The sequence below is a fragment of the Lutra lutra genome, chromosome 1 (genome assembly GCF_902655055.1).
Source record: "Lutra lutra chromosome 1, mLutLut1.2, whole genome shotgun sequence".
Classification (NCBI taxonomy): Eukaryota; Metazoa; Chordata; class Mammalia; order Carnivora; family Mustelidae; genus Lutra; species Lutra lutra.
In genome coordinates, this window is record NC_062278.1 from 16,007,825 (window position 1) to 16,023,578 (window position 15,754).

Sequence of the window (15,754 nt, forward strand, 5' to 3'; positions counted from 1 at the left end):
CTCAATAACTGAACCACCCAGGCACTCCCAGCCTAGTTAAAAATAAATTCTAGATTCTGGCCACTTTGAACCTACACATATACGCAAGAAGAAAACAGAAATATATGATAAAGGATAAAAGCCAGGAAAAATATGACCAGGGAGAAACATGGAGGCAGAAGGCATTCTAAATAATAGAAATAGAATGGAGACAATGAGCAACTGAAAGTAAATTAATTTTTAAATGAAAACATTTTACAAATAAACAAGTCATATGTTATCATTGTGCAAATGCTACCATAAAAGAGCAAAGTCCCCTGTTCCCTCCCGCCATGTATCGTCTGAGAGGTCCGTATGTTCACATACACACATACCCTCTCTGCTGGGTTTCAAAATTATACACACATGTATACAACAGTATTAAACTGTTCCGTAATTTTTTTTTCACTTAATGGTATATTAAGAACATCTTCAGAACTGACTCATGTTTAGTGGCTGGATACATCACTCCTGTTCAGATTTTATATATAAAATGCAAATAATATATATCATACATGCATTTACTAGCACTTATGCAACTATTTCCATAGGAGTGATTATCTACCTACCTATGCTGTGTTCTTCCCACCTTTTTCTTTCTTTCTTTTTTTTTTTAAAGGTTTTATTTATTTATTTGACACAGAGAGGTCACAAGGAGGCAGAGAGGCAAGCAGAGAGAGGGGGAAGCAGGCTCCCCGCTGAGTAGAGAGCCCGATGCGGGGCTTGATCCCAGGATCCTAAGATCATGATCTGAGCCAAAGGCAGAGGCTTAACCCACTGAGCCACCCAGGTGCCCCTCTTCCCAACTTTTTCTATATAACCTGACAATTTCACTTGTTAACCAAGAAATGACTTCAGTTTCAAAATATGCCAAATACATTCAGCTTCTCCCTCTCTATATATTCATATATATATTCAATATAATAAATATTATCAACATATACATATCCAGCATAATACACAGCACACACTGTAAGTCAGGACTTGGTGAACTTCAGGACTGAGAGGAGTTCTTGGCCTGCTTGCCTGGAAAGTGCAATAGTTCCTCGTAGACCTCTTGTTGTCATTGCTTCCAAAATTTCTTCTAGAATAAAAATTAATACAAAAGGTAAAATCAAAATCATCTGGTGAAGAGTGTATGATCATTAAACAGTTCAGTAAGATTGTAAATGCAGACTATTTACAAATTCTACTCATCTGAGAAAATAATGTATACCAAGTAAATTTCTATTGAGATGGACTTAGATCAAATGGAAGCACCTGCATTTTCAAGGTATCATGGAGAACTCTAATCAGACTGAACCGCCTTGCTTTGTAGCGGTGGCTACTCTGGATTCAAACGTTAATTACATTTGTTGTTATAGCAAATAATTAGTTCGCTCCCATCCTGGCCTTCCACACTTCATTTGGGATGAAAAAAGTCAATGAAAGTAGGGCAAACTGTACAGTGACACTAAACAGTGCAAGTAAATGAAGTAGCTTATTTCTTTCAGGCATATTGAAAAAAGCAACACCTTCCCTTTTGTAAGTAAGTCAGAGTAAAAAGGCTGAATTAAGAAAATGGAGTTACAAAAAAGGAACACTTAGTAATCATGATGTGATTTGAGGGGCTAAGGATATAAGGTATAAGATGAAAATCAAACTTCTGTAGTGAAAGAGAAGAAAGATTATGGTCAATTTAGTTATGGAGTCATCTGAAAACCAAGATCTAAAAATCCATCCCATGAGCCATACCCATGACAAAACCTCACACGAACTGAAGAGTCCATAGCAGAATTGTTAAGGGCATGAAGACTACAATATGGAGGGAGAAGACCGCAATGTGGACAGAAAATTCATAATATTCAGGGTGAGGTGTTAAAAGAGGATATTACAGATTTTGTGTTTGAATTATGAGTTTATTAGTTAGGGGAAAAACTGTCCTCCCCCCTTAAAAATATTGTACTTTCTAAAACAAGAAAAAACATCTTAAAAATCTCTCTCTTCTTTCAATATGAGTGTTATGTTTGTGTGAGCTGTTGTCAATGATCCTATTTATAGCATCTCGGGTTACTTTATAGTCTTTAACATTATTAACTTTTGCTTTCAACAAAGTAAGTGGCTAAAGATAAACTGGTCTGGATTACCAGGATTGTTTTCTTTGATGGTAACTAGATAGAAAAATCCTCTTGGTGACAGAAGATCTGCAGCCAGTGGGAAAAATCGGTCCATGACTTCCCGACCATTTCTGCCACCAGCCCAAGCTGCTTCTACTCCGTGACTTCCTACCTGTAACCATTTAGAAAAGACTGTTTTGTTTTGATTCAAGTTACATTTAGAATCACACACAGAATCTTTCTGACAAGTAACATTCACCAAACAAGTATATACTTTGTATTTTACTGCTGTCCGGGAGGCAGAAAAGTTGAATCTGAGCCCTACCATTTCCTAGCCCTGTGACCTTATGTAAGTTTGTCATTTTTGTGAATTAGTTTTCTCCCTTATCTGTAAAATCAGAAAAGCAATAGTTTCAACTGTAAAAGTAGAAAAATGATAACAAATTAATTTCTTCCATTGCTAGAATCAGGGAGGAACTATATTTGAAGTTTGAAAACACTGTTCTGCACATATCAAGTGCTTAGGAATAGTTGTTACTATTTGTGCAGTGTTTATATTGATAGACATAAGTGATTCTTATACTTACTACAGAAGAATCAGGAAGAAACTAAAAGGGAGCTCTTACATTATAAGAGATCTACTTTGCAGGAAGTTAGTTTCAACATGTCCCGCTCAATCTGGCTCTCTTCTAGATTAAAGTATGAATTGTATAGACCTTTTTAAGGAACCATTTAATACATAAAGGCTCACCAAAGCATTTCTTCATGTAACAATCTAATTATATCATAGAAGCAAAACCCATGAGATTTCATGAGGTCTTAAAAAAATTTTTTTTTTTTAAAGATTTTATTTATTTGACAGAGATCACAAGCAGGCAGAGAAGCAGGTAGAGAGAGAAGCAGGCAGAGAAGCAGGTAGAGAGAGAGAGAGAGGGAAGCAGATTCCCTGCCGAGCAGAGAGCCCGACGCAGGGCTCGATCCCAGGACCCTGAGATCATGACCTGAGCTGAAGGCAGAGGCTTTAACCCACTGAACCACCCAGGCGCCCCGGTCTTAAAAATTTTTAGATTTTTATCATTGTATCTTGTTTTCAAAACTAAAGAATATTTTGAAGAAACCATTCAAAAACTATTTTAACCCTAACAATTATTCTTTCTATATCTTTCACTGGTTTTGTCTGTAGTTTAGTTTAAATTAGTTGTATACAATCATGCTTACTGTTTTTATTCATTTAAATGGTATACATTTCTTCCTTAATGTAAATTTCTTTATACCTATTTTATAAGAGAAATCCATTATAACTGCTTTAAAAAAAAACTGCACTTTCCCTTTTTTTTTTTGCTGTTTTGCTTGTCTGCTCCTTCCCGATCTCTCTCTCTCTCTCTCACACACACGCGCACACAGTTTTTTCTTTTTTGTCCATTTTTTACAAAGACAGAATTATATTCTGTATTTTTACCCCATTATCTTGCTTTTCTCATTCAACAATACCTTCAGATGAGCTCTTCATATGATCAGGTATGGTTCTGATTTACTCTTTTAATGGCTGCCTAAGATTTTATAACGCAAAAGTATCCTGTCTTATGTAGCTATCGATGAGCGCCTGATGCATTCAATTGCTAAAATTTTTTTGCATCTAAGTTTTTTAAAAGATTCATTTATTTGTTTTAGAGAGAGAGCAACGGAGCAGAGAAGGGGCAGAGGGAGATAATATCCAAGCAGCCTCCTGCTGAGGGCTGAGTCCCATGCCGGCTTGACTGCACCACCCATGACATCAGGACCTGAGCCGAAACCAAGAGTTGGACACTTAAGCAACTGAGCCACCCAGGTGCCCCTTTTCGTATATAATTTAAATTATTCCCATATCTATCATAAATGTCCTGATACAATTTTCCACAAATTATGTTAGGAAACTTATCAGTTCATCTGTTTTCTGTCAAGACTTTCCTCCTAGAGACTTCTCTTTCCTGGCATTCCTAGAATTACTTCTTTTTCTGGGGCTCTTGTCTTCCTTTTCCTTGGCTTACCCTTGTATTTTGGTGGAGCCCATTCTATGGATGTTTCATCAGGTAAAATGGTCTGTGGACAGACACACTGGATGGTGATAAGCCTGTCTCTCATTATTCTCAACTAGGACCCCTCTGTGCTAGACCCTGTTTATATGCCTCCCCACGGATGCTCAGCCAGGTTTATCAGCTTGCATTAGAAATGACCCTATGGGAAGATCTCTTGGCACCAAGCACATTCTTACAGACCACAGAAGGAGTGTTTCCATCTTTCCAGGGAGGAGTCATGCTTGGTAGTCTACTGCTTGCCTGCTACCTGAGCCTTGCTGGGCCTGCTCTTGATCCTTCATGGCTCACGGGCACACACCAGGAGTACTTCAGCTCCTGTTTCTAGATATACCAGTAAGTACAGCCACAATTGTTTAGATGCACTAACTCCCATTATTTTTATACTATGTCTCCTGGATCTAAACTCTAAGTCTCTTATCTTTTGCCTTCATGATTTCCTTCTTTTTATCTTTATGTGCTGTGCACTAAAATCTTTCAATTGGTTTCCAGAACACCGATTAGGTCTTGACAGAGACCAGATCCTCTTTTAATTCATTTCCTAATGTTTTATTTTGTAAAACATGTTTTTAAAGCTTAAGGAAATCTTCATTATCCTACACTTTGATTCTGCTGTCCAGCTAACTGCTCAGCTCATGGGAATTATGACACTCGCTCTCGCTGTTGGGACTGTGAAAGAGCAGAGGTCCTGCCTCCTCTCAATCATCAACATGTTCCAGCAGCTCAGGAGAAGCAAGTATGTAGCTTAGTAGTGGAAGCAAGTACACAGCTTAGTAATGGAAATGTGGGAGAAAGGAAGCCCATTCGTGTCCCCGTGTTCCCAGAATCTCCTCTTCATTCACTAGTCTTGCCAGAAGTTTATAGATCTGATAGACCATGATTTACTTAACTGCATTTCCTCTGTTACATATATAGGTTCATATTATTTGCCATCATAAATAAACATGCAATAAGCATATTTTTGTGAACATCAACTTTTATTCTACTGTTGAATGATTTTTTTTTTCTTTCTTTTTTTTTTTTTTTTTTAAAGATTTACTTATTTATTTGTCAGAGAGAAAGACAGCAAGAGAGAGTGCACAAGCAGGGGGAGCGGGAGGCAGAGGGAGAAGCCACCGAGCAAGGGGTCCGACACAAGACTCCATCCCAGAGTCCTGGGGTCACAACCCTAGCCAAAGGCAGAGGCTCAACCGACTGAGCCACCGAGGCGTCCCTTGAATGATTTTAAATTATATCTCAAGGACTGAAATTATTGGACTGAAACATTTTTATCATTCTTGAGATTTATTCACACAGTCCCTTCCTAAAGAGTTGTACTAAGTTGCATTGGCCTCAACCTCTGTTAACCTTGTAACAATGACTTTCCTTCTCATAGGCGTTCCTAGTCAGAGGAGCAAGAAGTTCTCGGTTGCTTAGCTGCCCTTAGTAGTAATAGCTGCGACACAGACTTTGCCATCTTGGCGGGGGACAATGTAATGTTTATCAGCCTTGCCATGATTCACTGATGAATAAAACAGGATCATGAAAAATTCAAGGAAAGCTGGCCTTAGTTCATTATTAAACTTTGTCAGCCTTGACCACTCTCTCTTTAAATTCAGATATGATTTACCTCTTCATTATTGAGATTTTCCAAATCATATATTTCAAGATGTTTCTTTTCCCTACCTGAAATAAGAATCAGCGCCCCCACACCTGTGAAAGGAGGAAATTGTTGACTTTCAGAAAGAATTCCTATAATGAATTTAAGGATGATTAAAAATATTGTTTTGCAAATTTGCCATTCATGATAAAGGGGACACACACACAAATTTAAACATATGACTTGATTTTGATAAGCATTTTAAGGATGAATATGGGTCACTGTATTTCCATTCGTTTGAGATTCCTTTCCTATGTCTACCAACATACCTGATTATTGACCATTATGAGTAATATCAGACCAGTTTGTATTAATCAGCAGCTGACTAATGTCATATAATGAGTTCCTTTGATTTTATAAGGAAAATACCTGAAAATATTAATAATTAAATCTTGTTACCCATCTTACCTCTTCAGGTGGAGTCACTACATAGGGGGGATTAAACACCAGAAGATCAACTTTTTCCTTCAATCTTGGTAATAAGCCTTTGACCTAAATGTTTTAATAGTCAGAATTTTAAACTGGACTCAGAATTAAAATAGATAAATACATAAATCTTTAAAAACACTTTCTTCCCATGTTTTTAGAGAAAAATGTGTTAGAGGACTAAAATTATAGACAGAGATAAATATTTTTATATTTTCTTCAGATATAAGTTATATGCATTTACCTAAAAACAGGAAATTAAACTATTTATCAGAATGAACATAAAATGTACAAAAAGCCTCTGCTTTTCAACAGCTCACATGTTTACACTCTGGGTTCACTTTTGGAAGATTAAATTAAGGAAGCAAGCTCTCCTATGTTTTATATAGATACACATATGCTTTTAACCTATTGCTCTAACTTAAACATTTATTTTCTGTAACCAAGAGAAATGTTTTATGAGAGAACAAAAAAACATGAGAAAATGCATATGTATAAAAATAGATATACATATATGTGCATATATATATATATATTTGCTTTCTACTTTATTCATAAAATAAAGATATATAAATAAATGTATTGGCTGGAACAATTAGGTATCAAAGAGAGGACTGAAGAAAGTAGAAGAGACACTGAAAATCTCAGTTGTTGGGCATTTTGTAAATCTTTAAACCACTGGGTGCAATTTTCTGTGAACCCACAACAAAAATGTCTTTTTAAACAAAGTGCTTTCAGGGCACAATGCCATTTAAAGTATTCCTTTGGTTCCTCTGATGACTGAATTATATACATACTCACAAAACCATGTCTTGTCATGCCACCCTGCACTGTCACAGGCACAGTAAAGTAAAAACACCGTATGTGGATGGGCTCTCACCCCTAAAGCCATTTCCTTCAATTGTCACTTTGTACAGACTCTCATCCATGAATTCTGAGGCTGTTTCTTTCTTTTTTTTTTTTTTAAGATTTATTTATTTGAGAGAAAGAGACAGAAAGAGTGCGTGCACGTGCACACATGCCTGAACAGGGCAGAGGAAGAGGAAGCAGACTCCCTGCTGAGCACGGAGCCTGATGTGGAGCTCCATCCCACAGACCCTCAGATCCTGACCTGAGTTGAAATTAAGAGTCGGTCACTGAGCAACTGCGCTTAACCAACTGCGCCAACCACGCATCCCCTGAGGCTGTTTCTTGGGATGGAATAGCTGAAGTACTTCAAGGCAGGGTCAGAAGTGTCAGGTATTTTGTTAACATTCTTACAATTCTCCCATATAGGCACAGAGACCTACCATTATTCACTAAATATTTTTCTTTAAATGGACCTTTTTTTTTTGTTAAATAAATTTGCTCTAAAGGGAAATCAGTATTACTTCCTGGAAACAGAAATGACTACAAGGATAAATGAGATATAAATTTAAAAAATGTCATGGTTATAGTTACTGCTTCCAGTCTGAGTGTGACGCAGGCCTTCTGCCTCTTTGTTAGAGACATTTGCGGGGGGCGCCTGGGTGGCTCAGTCAGTTAAGCATCTGCCTTCAGCTCAGGTCATGATCCCAGAGTCCTGGGACTGAGTCCCACATGGAGTCCCACATGGAGCTCCACATGAAGCACCCCCACTCCCACCTGCTCACTGTGGGGGGGGCTGCTCAGCAGGGAGCCTGCTTGTCCCTCTCCTCCTTCTGTCCTGCTTGTGCTCTCTCACAGTCTGTCTTTCACATAAGTAATAAATAAATACATAAATATGTAAATATGAGACTGACACGCTACCTACTGCGCTAACGAGGCACCTCATAAATATGTAAATAAATAAAATCTTTGAGAGAGAGGGAAAAAAGGAGACATTTTCAAGTGTTTAAAAGGTGTTAAAACTGAGAACTTCTCCCAGATGTAATCAAAATAGCTGAAGGAGGATTAGAGAGGAAAGAGCTTTTACATCATGTGATTCAAAGTTATTTAACAGTCAGTCATACCGTCTCAGTACTGGGCACATCACTGGGCTATTTACACACAGTGTGAAACACTGCCTTACAACTTCCATTTTATCCCGGTTTCTAAAAGCATTTCTGTTTGTCGTCTTAATAGGCCTGTTAACTATAAAGTTCAAAGAGAACACACGAATAGTATCTTTGAGGAGGTGTTACAGAGGTACCTCTTCTTTCTCCTATTCATTTAAAAAGTGAAAAGTAACATTTTTGAGGGACGTGATTCAGGAATACATTTGTCTGCAAGTAGGAAGATGACTAGTTATCTGCTGTTCCTTTTGGTAGTGATACTGCAGCATGAGGAAATACATTTGAAATCACCAATTTTCAATTACATAAAGAAATTAAGTTTCTCACATTGTAAAAAAAAAAAAAAAAAAAAAAAGTCCAGAAGGTAATTTTCCAGAAATGTTGAGAAGGGAAACTAAAAAAGAATTTGCTTTGTAATTGTTTATAATGGCTCTGAGGTGGGGGTGCCTGGGTGGCTCAGTCATTAAGCGGCTGTCTTCGGCTCAGGTCATAATCCCAAGGTCCTGGGAATGAACCCCACGTCGGGCTCCCTCCTCAGCGGAGAGCCTGCTTCTCCTTCTCCCTCTGTCTGCTGCTCTGCCTACTTGTGCTCTCTATCTCTCTGTCAAATAAATAAATAAAATCTTAAAAAAAAATGGTTCTGAGGTACTATATATTAATAATCATTGCAGTATGGATTTTAAATAAAGGAAAAAATTGCTACTAAAATACAGAAAATTATGTAGTTTAAAAAGGAAATGGATTTATTATTTTTTAAAAAAGATTTTTATTTATTTATTTATTTGACAGAGAGATCACAAGTACGCAGAGAGGCAGGCAGAGAGAGAGAGGAGAAAGCAGGCTCCCTGCTGAGCAGAGAGCCCGACGTGGAGCTCGATCCCAGGATGCCGAGATCATGACCCGAGCCAAAGGCAGAGGCTCAACCCACTGAGCCACCCAGGCGCCCCAAAGGAAATGGATTTAAATGAGAAAGTCACTGTAGACTGGATACGAGGTCTAATCACACACACCCCTCATCCATCCACATTCAGCTTTTGGGTGGTCTCAGAGCATTAGAACAGATCTAAAAATGGGGAAGTAAGCAAAAAAGGCCTCTGACAAGAAGTTTTAAATTCAAACAGCAAAATGTACTTTATTTATATGAGAGGCTCTTATTTAGAGCCCCTGAACTCTTAGCTTAAATACAAGTTTAACTAAATCACTTGTTTGGTATTCTAGCAAACAGCACATGGAAAGAGAGAGTGGAAACGCCACGAACAGGTAACAGTAAAATAAGACAACATAAAGCAAGAGAAAAGAGACAAAGAGGAGAGGAAATGAAAACTCAAAATCACTGCAGGCTCTAGCTACGCAGTGTAAGGAAGAAAGCCCTGAGTAATCCTCATCACAGCTAGCACAGAATAGTAACTAATGCTCACTTTAATGACCCTGAATCAATCAAAGATAAAGTTATGTTTAGTTTGTTTTAGGAATGTCAGGAAAGCCATATGACATATCTGAAAAAAGTCTTTTTTCTAAAACTAAAAAAGAAGCAAAATAAAAGTACTGCTTTGTAAACAGGTAAGCTTAGTTATCTGAAACAATGATTTTGATCATGGCTGTGATCATCTATGCCTAGTGTTCTGAATATTAAACAAACACAGAGTTTTGTAAGTGGATCATAATCTATGCTAATGCCTCCTTCTTCCTTCGTTCTTTGTCAGCATTCAGGGTCACCATCACCTCGAACCACCGAAAGAGTTGACTGGCATGGACTACCATGAGCCATGTCCTGAACCAGCCGGGAGACTTCTAGATTTAGACTCCATGGTCTGGGCTTAAATTCTGTAATTATCACTCTCTTAGTTACATGACTTTAAAAAATGAACCTCACCTCAGTTTCTACCTCTGTTAAAAATATATATATTCTGAATTTCTTATTTATCTAAAGTTTTTTTTTTTATTTTTTTTAAAAGATTTTATTTATTTATTTGTCAGAGAGAGAGGAGCTAGAGAGAGCACAGGCAGAGTGGCAGGCAGAGGCAGAGGGAGAAGCAGGCTCCCTGCCAAGCAAGGAGCCCGATGTGGGACTCGATCCCAGGATGCTGGGATCATGACCTGAGCTGAAGGCAGCTGCTTAACCAACTGAGCCACCCAGGCATCCCTAAAGTTTTATTATCATACCAAAACCATATATTTAACACTAATCATGGACACAATAAAGAAATAAGTTAAAATTTTAAAGGGCAAAACCTTCACAGTGATCCCATGTAAATCACCTGAGTACCTTTCTTGATAATCTAGTTTTTAATAGCAGTAACAAGTTCTAATAGGTAAGAATTTCTTACATATTTGGCTTAATTCCTTCTAAACTGAAAAATCACTTCTGAGTTTAAAAAAGCAGAAAAGCTAAATACTCTTAACGCTAAGAATACACGTCAAGAAGCATGGAAAGCATTTTTATTTCTTATCCCTATCTGGTACATGGTGTTAAGATTTTTTGCTTACAAAAAAGCACTTATAACAACAAATATCCAAAATTATCCAAGTCTTACTAATTAAAATATTAAAGGAAAACTGCGACTGAGAAATGTATGCGTAACTTAAAATGATGGTTCTGTAATTGTGATGTGTTTTTTTACCTGTCCAGGCCTCATTCCCCTCTTCCTTCTGATTTCATCTCCTTGATCTCTAATGGGTAAATTCTCTATCCTCTCATTCTCAATCCATTTAGCTTGGGTAGGGCTTATCCCAATGCAGCTGTCCAGGGTGGGACTGTGACTCAGGCCTAAACCAGTCATCTGCATATCTCGATCCCCTTTGGCCACAGTGAGAGATTTTGAGATGGCATATGACCCAAGATGATCCAAGCAGTACTCACTCTGGGGCTTGTAAGACTAACTAAATAGAAAGATTCTTTCCATGGAAGGATAAGGGAGGTGTTTGCTGAGAAGTGAGAAATAGACATGCAAGTATCTTCTTACCAAGAAGAAAAAGACTACCTAGAAATAGAGCCAACAGAGAAGTTCAGAGCTAAGAAAAAGATGCCTGTCATATCATTTGAGTTCCTGGAGCCAGCTATGCCTGAATCCACACACTTTACTTAAGCCAGTTTAAACTGGATTCTCTGTCACTTCTGACCAAAAGATGACTGATCCTTCCAAGACAGTAGAAAATTCCTTTGAATTCCGGACAAGATGAATTACATCAGTTAAGAATTTACTTTGTAAATTATGGGGTATACTATTTAGTGGATTAAAAGTTAATTAATTTATCACTCAAGCTTCTTTGACCTAATCATCTTAACCTTAACTTATTTGAAAAGGAAATTAACTATTATTGGACAAGGATGAATAGCTCACCAAGTCTGTAATTACTGGCTGAATGTGGACTTTGTTACAGTGTGCTGTCTCCAGAGTGCAAGCTGCTGCTTCAGGGTTGATATCAGTGCACCTAGAAACAGAAAGAAAGAAAACTGTATTTTACGACCATGAGGCAACCTATTACTGAAAAATTTTAAAGTGTTACACTGCTTTTTTACAAAGCAGATTTAGAAAAAAATGAAAATGCTTTAATAATGGTGAAGGAAAAAGAAATGATGTTAAATTAATGAAAAAGATTGTTATATTGATATAATGTGCAAGAGTAGAAACTACAAATACATGCGTACACATCTGAAGGAATTAAATTATGAATCTAATGTATACTATGCCACCACAAAAATGAAATTTAAAAGGAATTTTTGAAAAATAGTCATGATACAATATTAAAAACATAGGAAATGGGAAAAAAAGAAAGAAACACACTTGGACCATGTGTGGTAGAACTGGAAATGATTTTTATTTTCTTCTTTAAACTTTCCATATTCTTAAATTTTCTTAAAAGATTAAGTAATTTTCAATTTTTTTCTGGTAATCATTGCCTAAAAAATTTCAAATTTAGAAATACCCTAAAAATTATTTTGTTGCTTCTATAATTATGTAGTATGGTGGAACAGTTTTGGACATGCAGTTAAAATGTTTAGGGAAGAATATTTTATAATCTGAGTCCTTACACTTAAGTAGACCCTTTCAGATATATACCATTCATTTACAAAATATATATATATACCATTCATTTATAAAAATGATTTCATTAGGGCAGTCATATCCCTAGTGAATTTCTTAGTGGAAGACGTGGATGAATTTGATATACTTACATGTATAAAGCTTGAGGACCTATCATAGAGGCTAGGAATGCAGATACCACTCCAGACCCTGATCCAACTTCAAGGCATATTTCCACTCTAAAAGAGCAAAATAAAATAAATGAGTAGAGTAGGATAAAAATATACATCAGAGAAAATGTGTATTTCTCCAGCATCACTCATCTGCAAATATATGGAAATACAAAAGAAATTTATAAACACACTAATTTCTGACAACCACTTTGTGCTCATTTAACACTGTTTAACTCAGAATTGTTTGAGGTGTGTAATTAAAGTCCATAAAATAGATGGCTTCCAATTAATTACTACAAAACATTACATAAAACTATGGAATAAGGTTGAGGGTTGAAAATATTAATATGAAAAACATCAACCCTTCTCACAAGGGTTTAGTAGTTTAGTACTTTCCTAAAATGATAGGGTTAGTTATTATACTATGTATTTATGATGTTTTCTCTATCATTTAAAAGTACATAACATTCACAAATCCATTAGCATATCCTAGGGGAAAAAAAATTCCCCCTCTTAACAGATTTAGAGCAGGAAGGAAAGTTATTTGTACAGCTGTACACTGATCTGAGAAAATCTCACAGAATCTGATCTTAGAATATTAATATAATTTTAAAATGCTTTTGAATAAATTCTTTATTACACTCTATTTTATCCTTCAATTAAATTTACTTCCGTGCCTATAATCTACATATGCATCAAAAGCACTAGTTTTCTCCATCACAGAAATGGGTTTAATGGGATTTAGGTCTTGCTGGCTACTAAGGCCTCAAACAACTATCCAAAAATAAACTCTAGCAGCTTCTAATTTTTGGAATCAATCCACATTATCATCTGACAAAACTTTATTATTCTGTGGGAAGGTCTGTTGAACCTTACCAGGAGGCTTTTATTTGAAAATAACTATCAGGCTTTCATAAACAGAATCCCAAGAACAGAAATAGATTAATCTGACTTTATAACAAAATCATCTCCTTTCACAGCATACTTTGCAATGCAATTTGTGCTTGTACATCTTTCTGGGGTATCTTTAGACTACAAGACAAATTACAAAAAGAAATATACCGTTCTACATTCCAGTAAACCCCAAAGTTCCATCGTTTACAATGAAAAGCTGGTTTAATAAGCGTTGGGGCATTTTATATATGGAAAAATCTGACCAGGTTTAAGAGAGGTAAACACAATACAGAAATACAGATCTATGAAGCCTGACTGCTGCTTCATCTTGAGATAACCAATTTCAAGTCTTGATCTTTAAATAAATCTAATTACTCAAATTCCTTTCATTAAAAAAATAACAATGCAGGTATTCATTCTTTTAATGTCATTTAAAATTTATGGGGGGGCACTTCAACAAGTCAATTTTATTATTTACAAAGTGCTAGGGAAAATTCCATAGGCTGCTAGCTCTGCAGCTACTTAAAATTTTAAGTTAAATGAAAAATTAACGCTCTGCAAGTCGCACTAGCCACGTCTCAAGGGTTTGGTAGCCACACGTGGCGAACTGGCTAGTGGTTCAGGGCAGAATATGCTGTTCAGTGGGTTTCAAAATACTTATCCACGCCACGATCTCACAACCTCACTTCATTTTTGTGCCCTTCCCTTACTATAGGGTGCTTTTGTACACTGAGTAAATTAAATGCCACCTTTTAATATTGACGAAAAAATGTCATATTAATAAGCCACGTTTTCGGAATATTTGGTTTTTGAACGTGTTATCACATCACTGCTCTCGGGGGCTTGTGGAAAAGATACACGCTGGCGTAGTAAGGGGTTGTGGAGCTCCTGGGACCAAAGCAACACCTTGGCAAAAGTAGAGAAATCCCTGGCCCGCTCATTACAGGAATCTAAAGGGAAATCTTTAGATTTCTGGTATCTATGCTCGCCATAACGGCGTTCTGGTATCTATGCTCGCCAAGTCTAAGGACACCGCCTCCTGTCGGGGCAGACAGCATCCCTTCTTTCCCGGGCTCTCCTTCGCCACCGCCTCTCCAGGACGCCCGAGCCCTCTCCCGCGGGGGCCCTCGTCCTCCTCGCACCCTGTCAGCTCGGCCGCTGCTGTCTCGAGAGCGTCCAGCAGCAGGAACGTATCCTCCGCGGGCTCGTACACATTGATGAAGGCGCCGCGGCCCACGTGCCCGTGCAACGGTGTGGGGAAGCTCGGAGCCGCCATGTTTCTTCCCTCTGTCCCACGCGCAGGCGCCGAAGTTCTGCGCGCGCAGGCCCGGCAGCGGGGGGCGGGGCAATGGGGGCGGAGCAGTGGGGGCGAAGCAGTGGGGGCGGGCGCGCCGGAGGCGGAGAGACGAATCCGGGCTTGTTATTTCTAACAGTTTGTCGGTGAATGTTCTTGGGATTTCTAAGTAAACAGTTATGTAATCTGCAACTGCTGACATTTGCTTTCTTATTTAGAATATTTAAATTTATTTTATTTTATAGGTTAGCCCTTGATGCAGGGCATCCTCGATTGTTTTTGACTAAGGGGAGTATTTTTTCCTTTATATTCAAAAGTTTTCTTCTATTTCTTGTTTGCAAAGAATTGAAAAAATACATAATGGTTACTAAATTTTACTTTTTGAAGTATCAGTTGAACTTTAAGATTAAAATTTTCTCTCACTTAATTTTTTACTGTAGTATATTATAAAAATTACCTTCCTAATGTTGAATCATGAAGGCACTTTTTGTCTCACTCAAGCAAGATGATTTTTCTTTTAATATCCTGCTGAATTTGGAATGCTAATAATCTAGCTCTGTTTTGATTATGCTGTCCTCACCGGATGCGTTAGGACATTGTTTCTGGAACACTTGGTAGAACTCACCCATGAAGTTGGATGGATTTAGTGTTTTTTTGTTGTTGTTGTTGTTTTTAGTTGATGGTTCTCTGCTGTTTTGGGGCATCTTCTATAGATTGTTAGATTCTTCAGGCATTTGTACTCTTTTTGAGTCAATTTTTGCAATTTTCCAATAAAACGTTTTTACGTCTAGTTTTTAAAATTTGAGTAACAAAAAACACAGGTAAATACCTAGATACCATTTTTTAAAAACCTGAGTACCTATCACCCAGAATTGATAATTAATACTACTTTCTCATATTTCCTTAAGAGTATTTTATTTTTAAAATACATATTATACTATTACTATTTAATAAGTGTGTTAAATGTAATATTTATTATAGCGAATTAGCTCACATTATCATGGAGACTCACAAACCCAAAATCTGCAGAGCCAATTTCCTGTCCTTAAGAGTTTTTAAATGTAAGAACTAACATAAATCTGCAGAGCCAATTTCCTGTCCTTAA

General features: G+C 37.2%; 1 protein-coding gene across 2 annotated transcripts; it reads right to left on the minus strand.

The window, feature by feature from the left end:
* Positions 1–202: 202 nt before the first annotated feature.
* Positions 203–14,664, minus strand: N6AMT1 (N-6 adenine-specific DNA methyltransferase 1). Of its 2 annotated transcripts, XM_047721448.1 has the most exons (6): positions 14,498–14,663; positions 12,441–12,527; positions 11,605–11,695; positions 6,234–6,317; positions 2,145–2,286; positions 203–1,102 (listed from the first exon to the last, which is right to left on the minus strand). In XM_047721448.1, the coding sequence occupies exons 1-6, from the start codon at positions 14,629–14,631 to the stop codon at positions 996–998; spliced, it is 645 nt and encodes a 214-aa protein (XP_047577404.1). In that variant the 5' UTR covers positions 14,632–14,663; the 3' UTR covers positions 203–995. The 2 variants fall into 2 exon arrangements, with proteins under 2 accessions (XP_047577404.1, XP_047577413.1); XM_047721457.1 differs by lacking the exon at positions 6,234–6,317 and having other exon boundaries at positions 14,498–14,664.
* Between the last annotated feature and the right edge of the window lie 1,090 nt (positions 14,665–15,754).

Excerpts from the sequence above, each read along its gene's own strand:
- N6AMT1 (XM_047721448.1), bottom strand. The coding sequence starts at position 14,631 with ATGGCGGCTCCGAGCTTCCCCACACCGTTGCACGGGCACGTGGGCCGC. Across the intron at positions 12,528-14,497 it reads GCAGCGGCCGAGCTGACAGG|AGTGGAAATATGCCTTGAAG; the intron begins GTGCGAGGAGGA and ends TTGCTCTTTTAG. Across the intron at positions 11,696-12,440 it reads GGTCCTCAAGCTTTATACAT|GTGCACTGATATCAACCCTG; the intron begins GTAAGTATATCA and ends TTCTGTTTCTAG.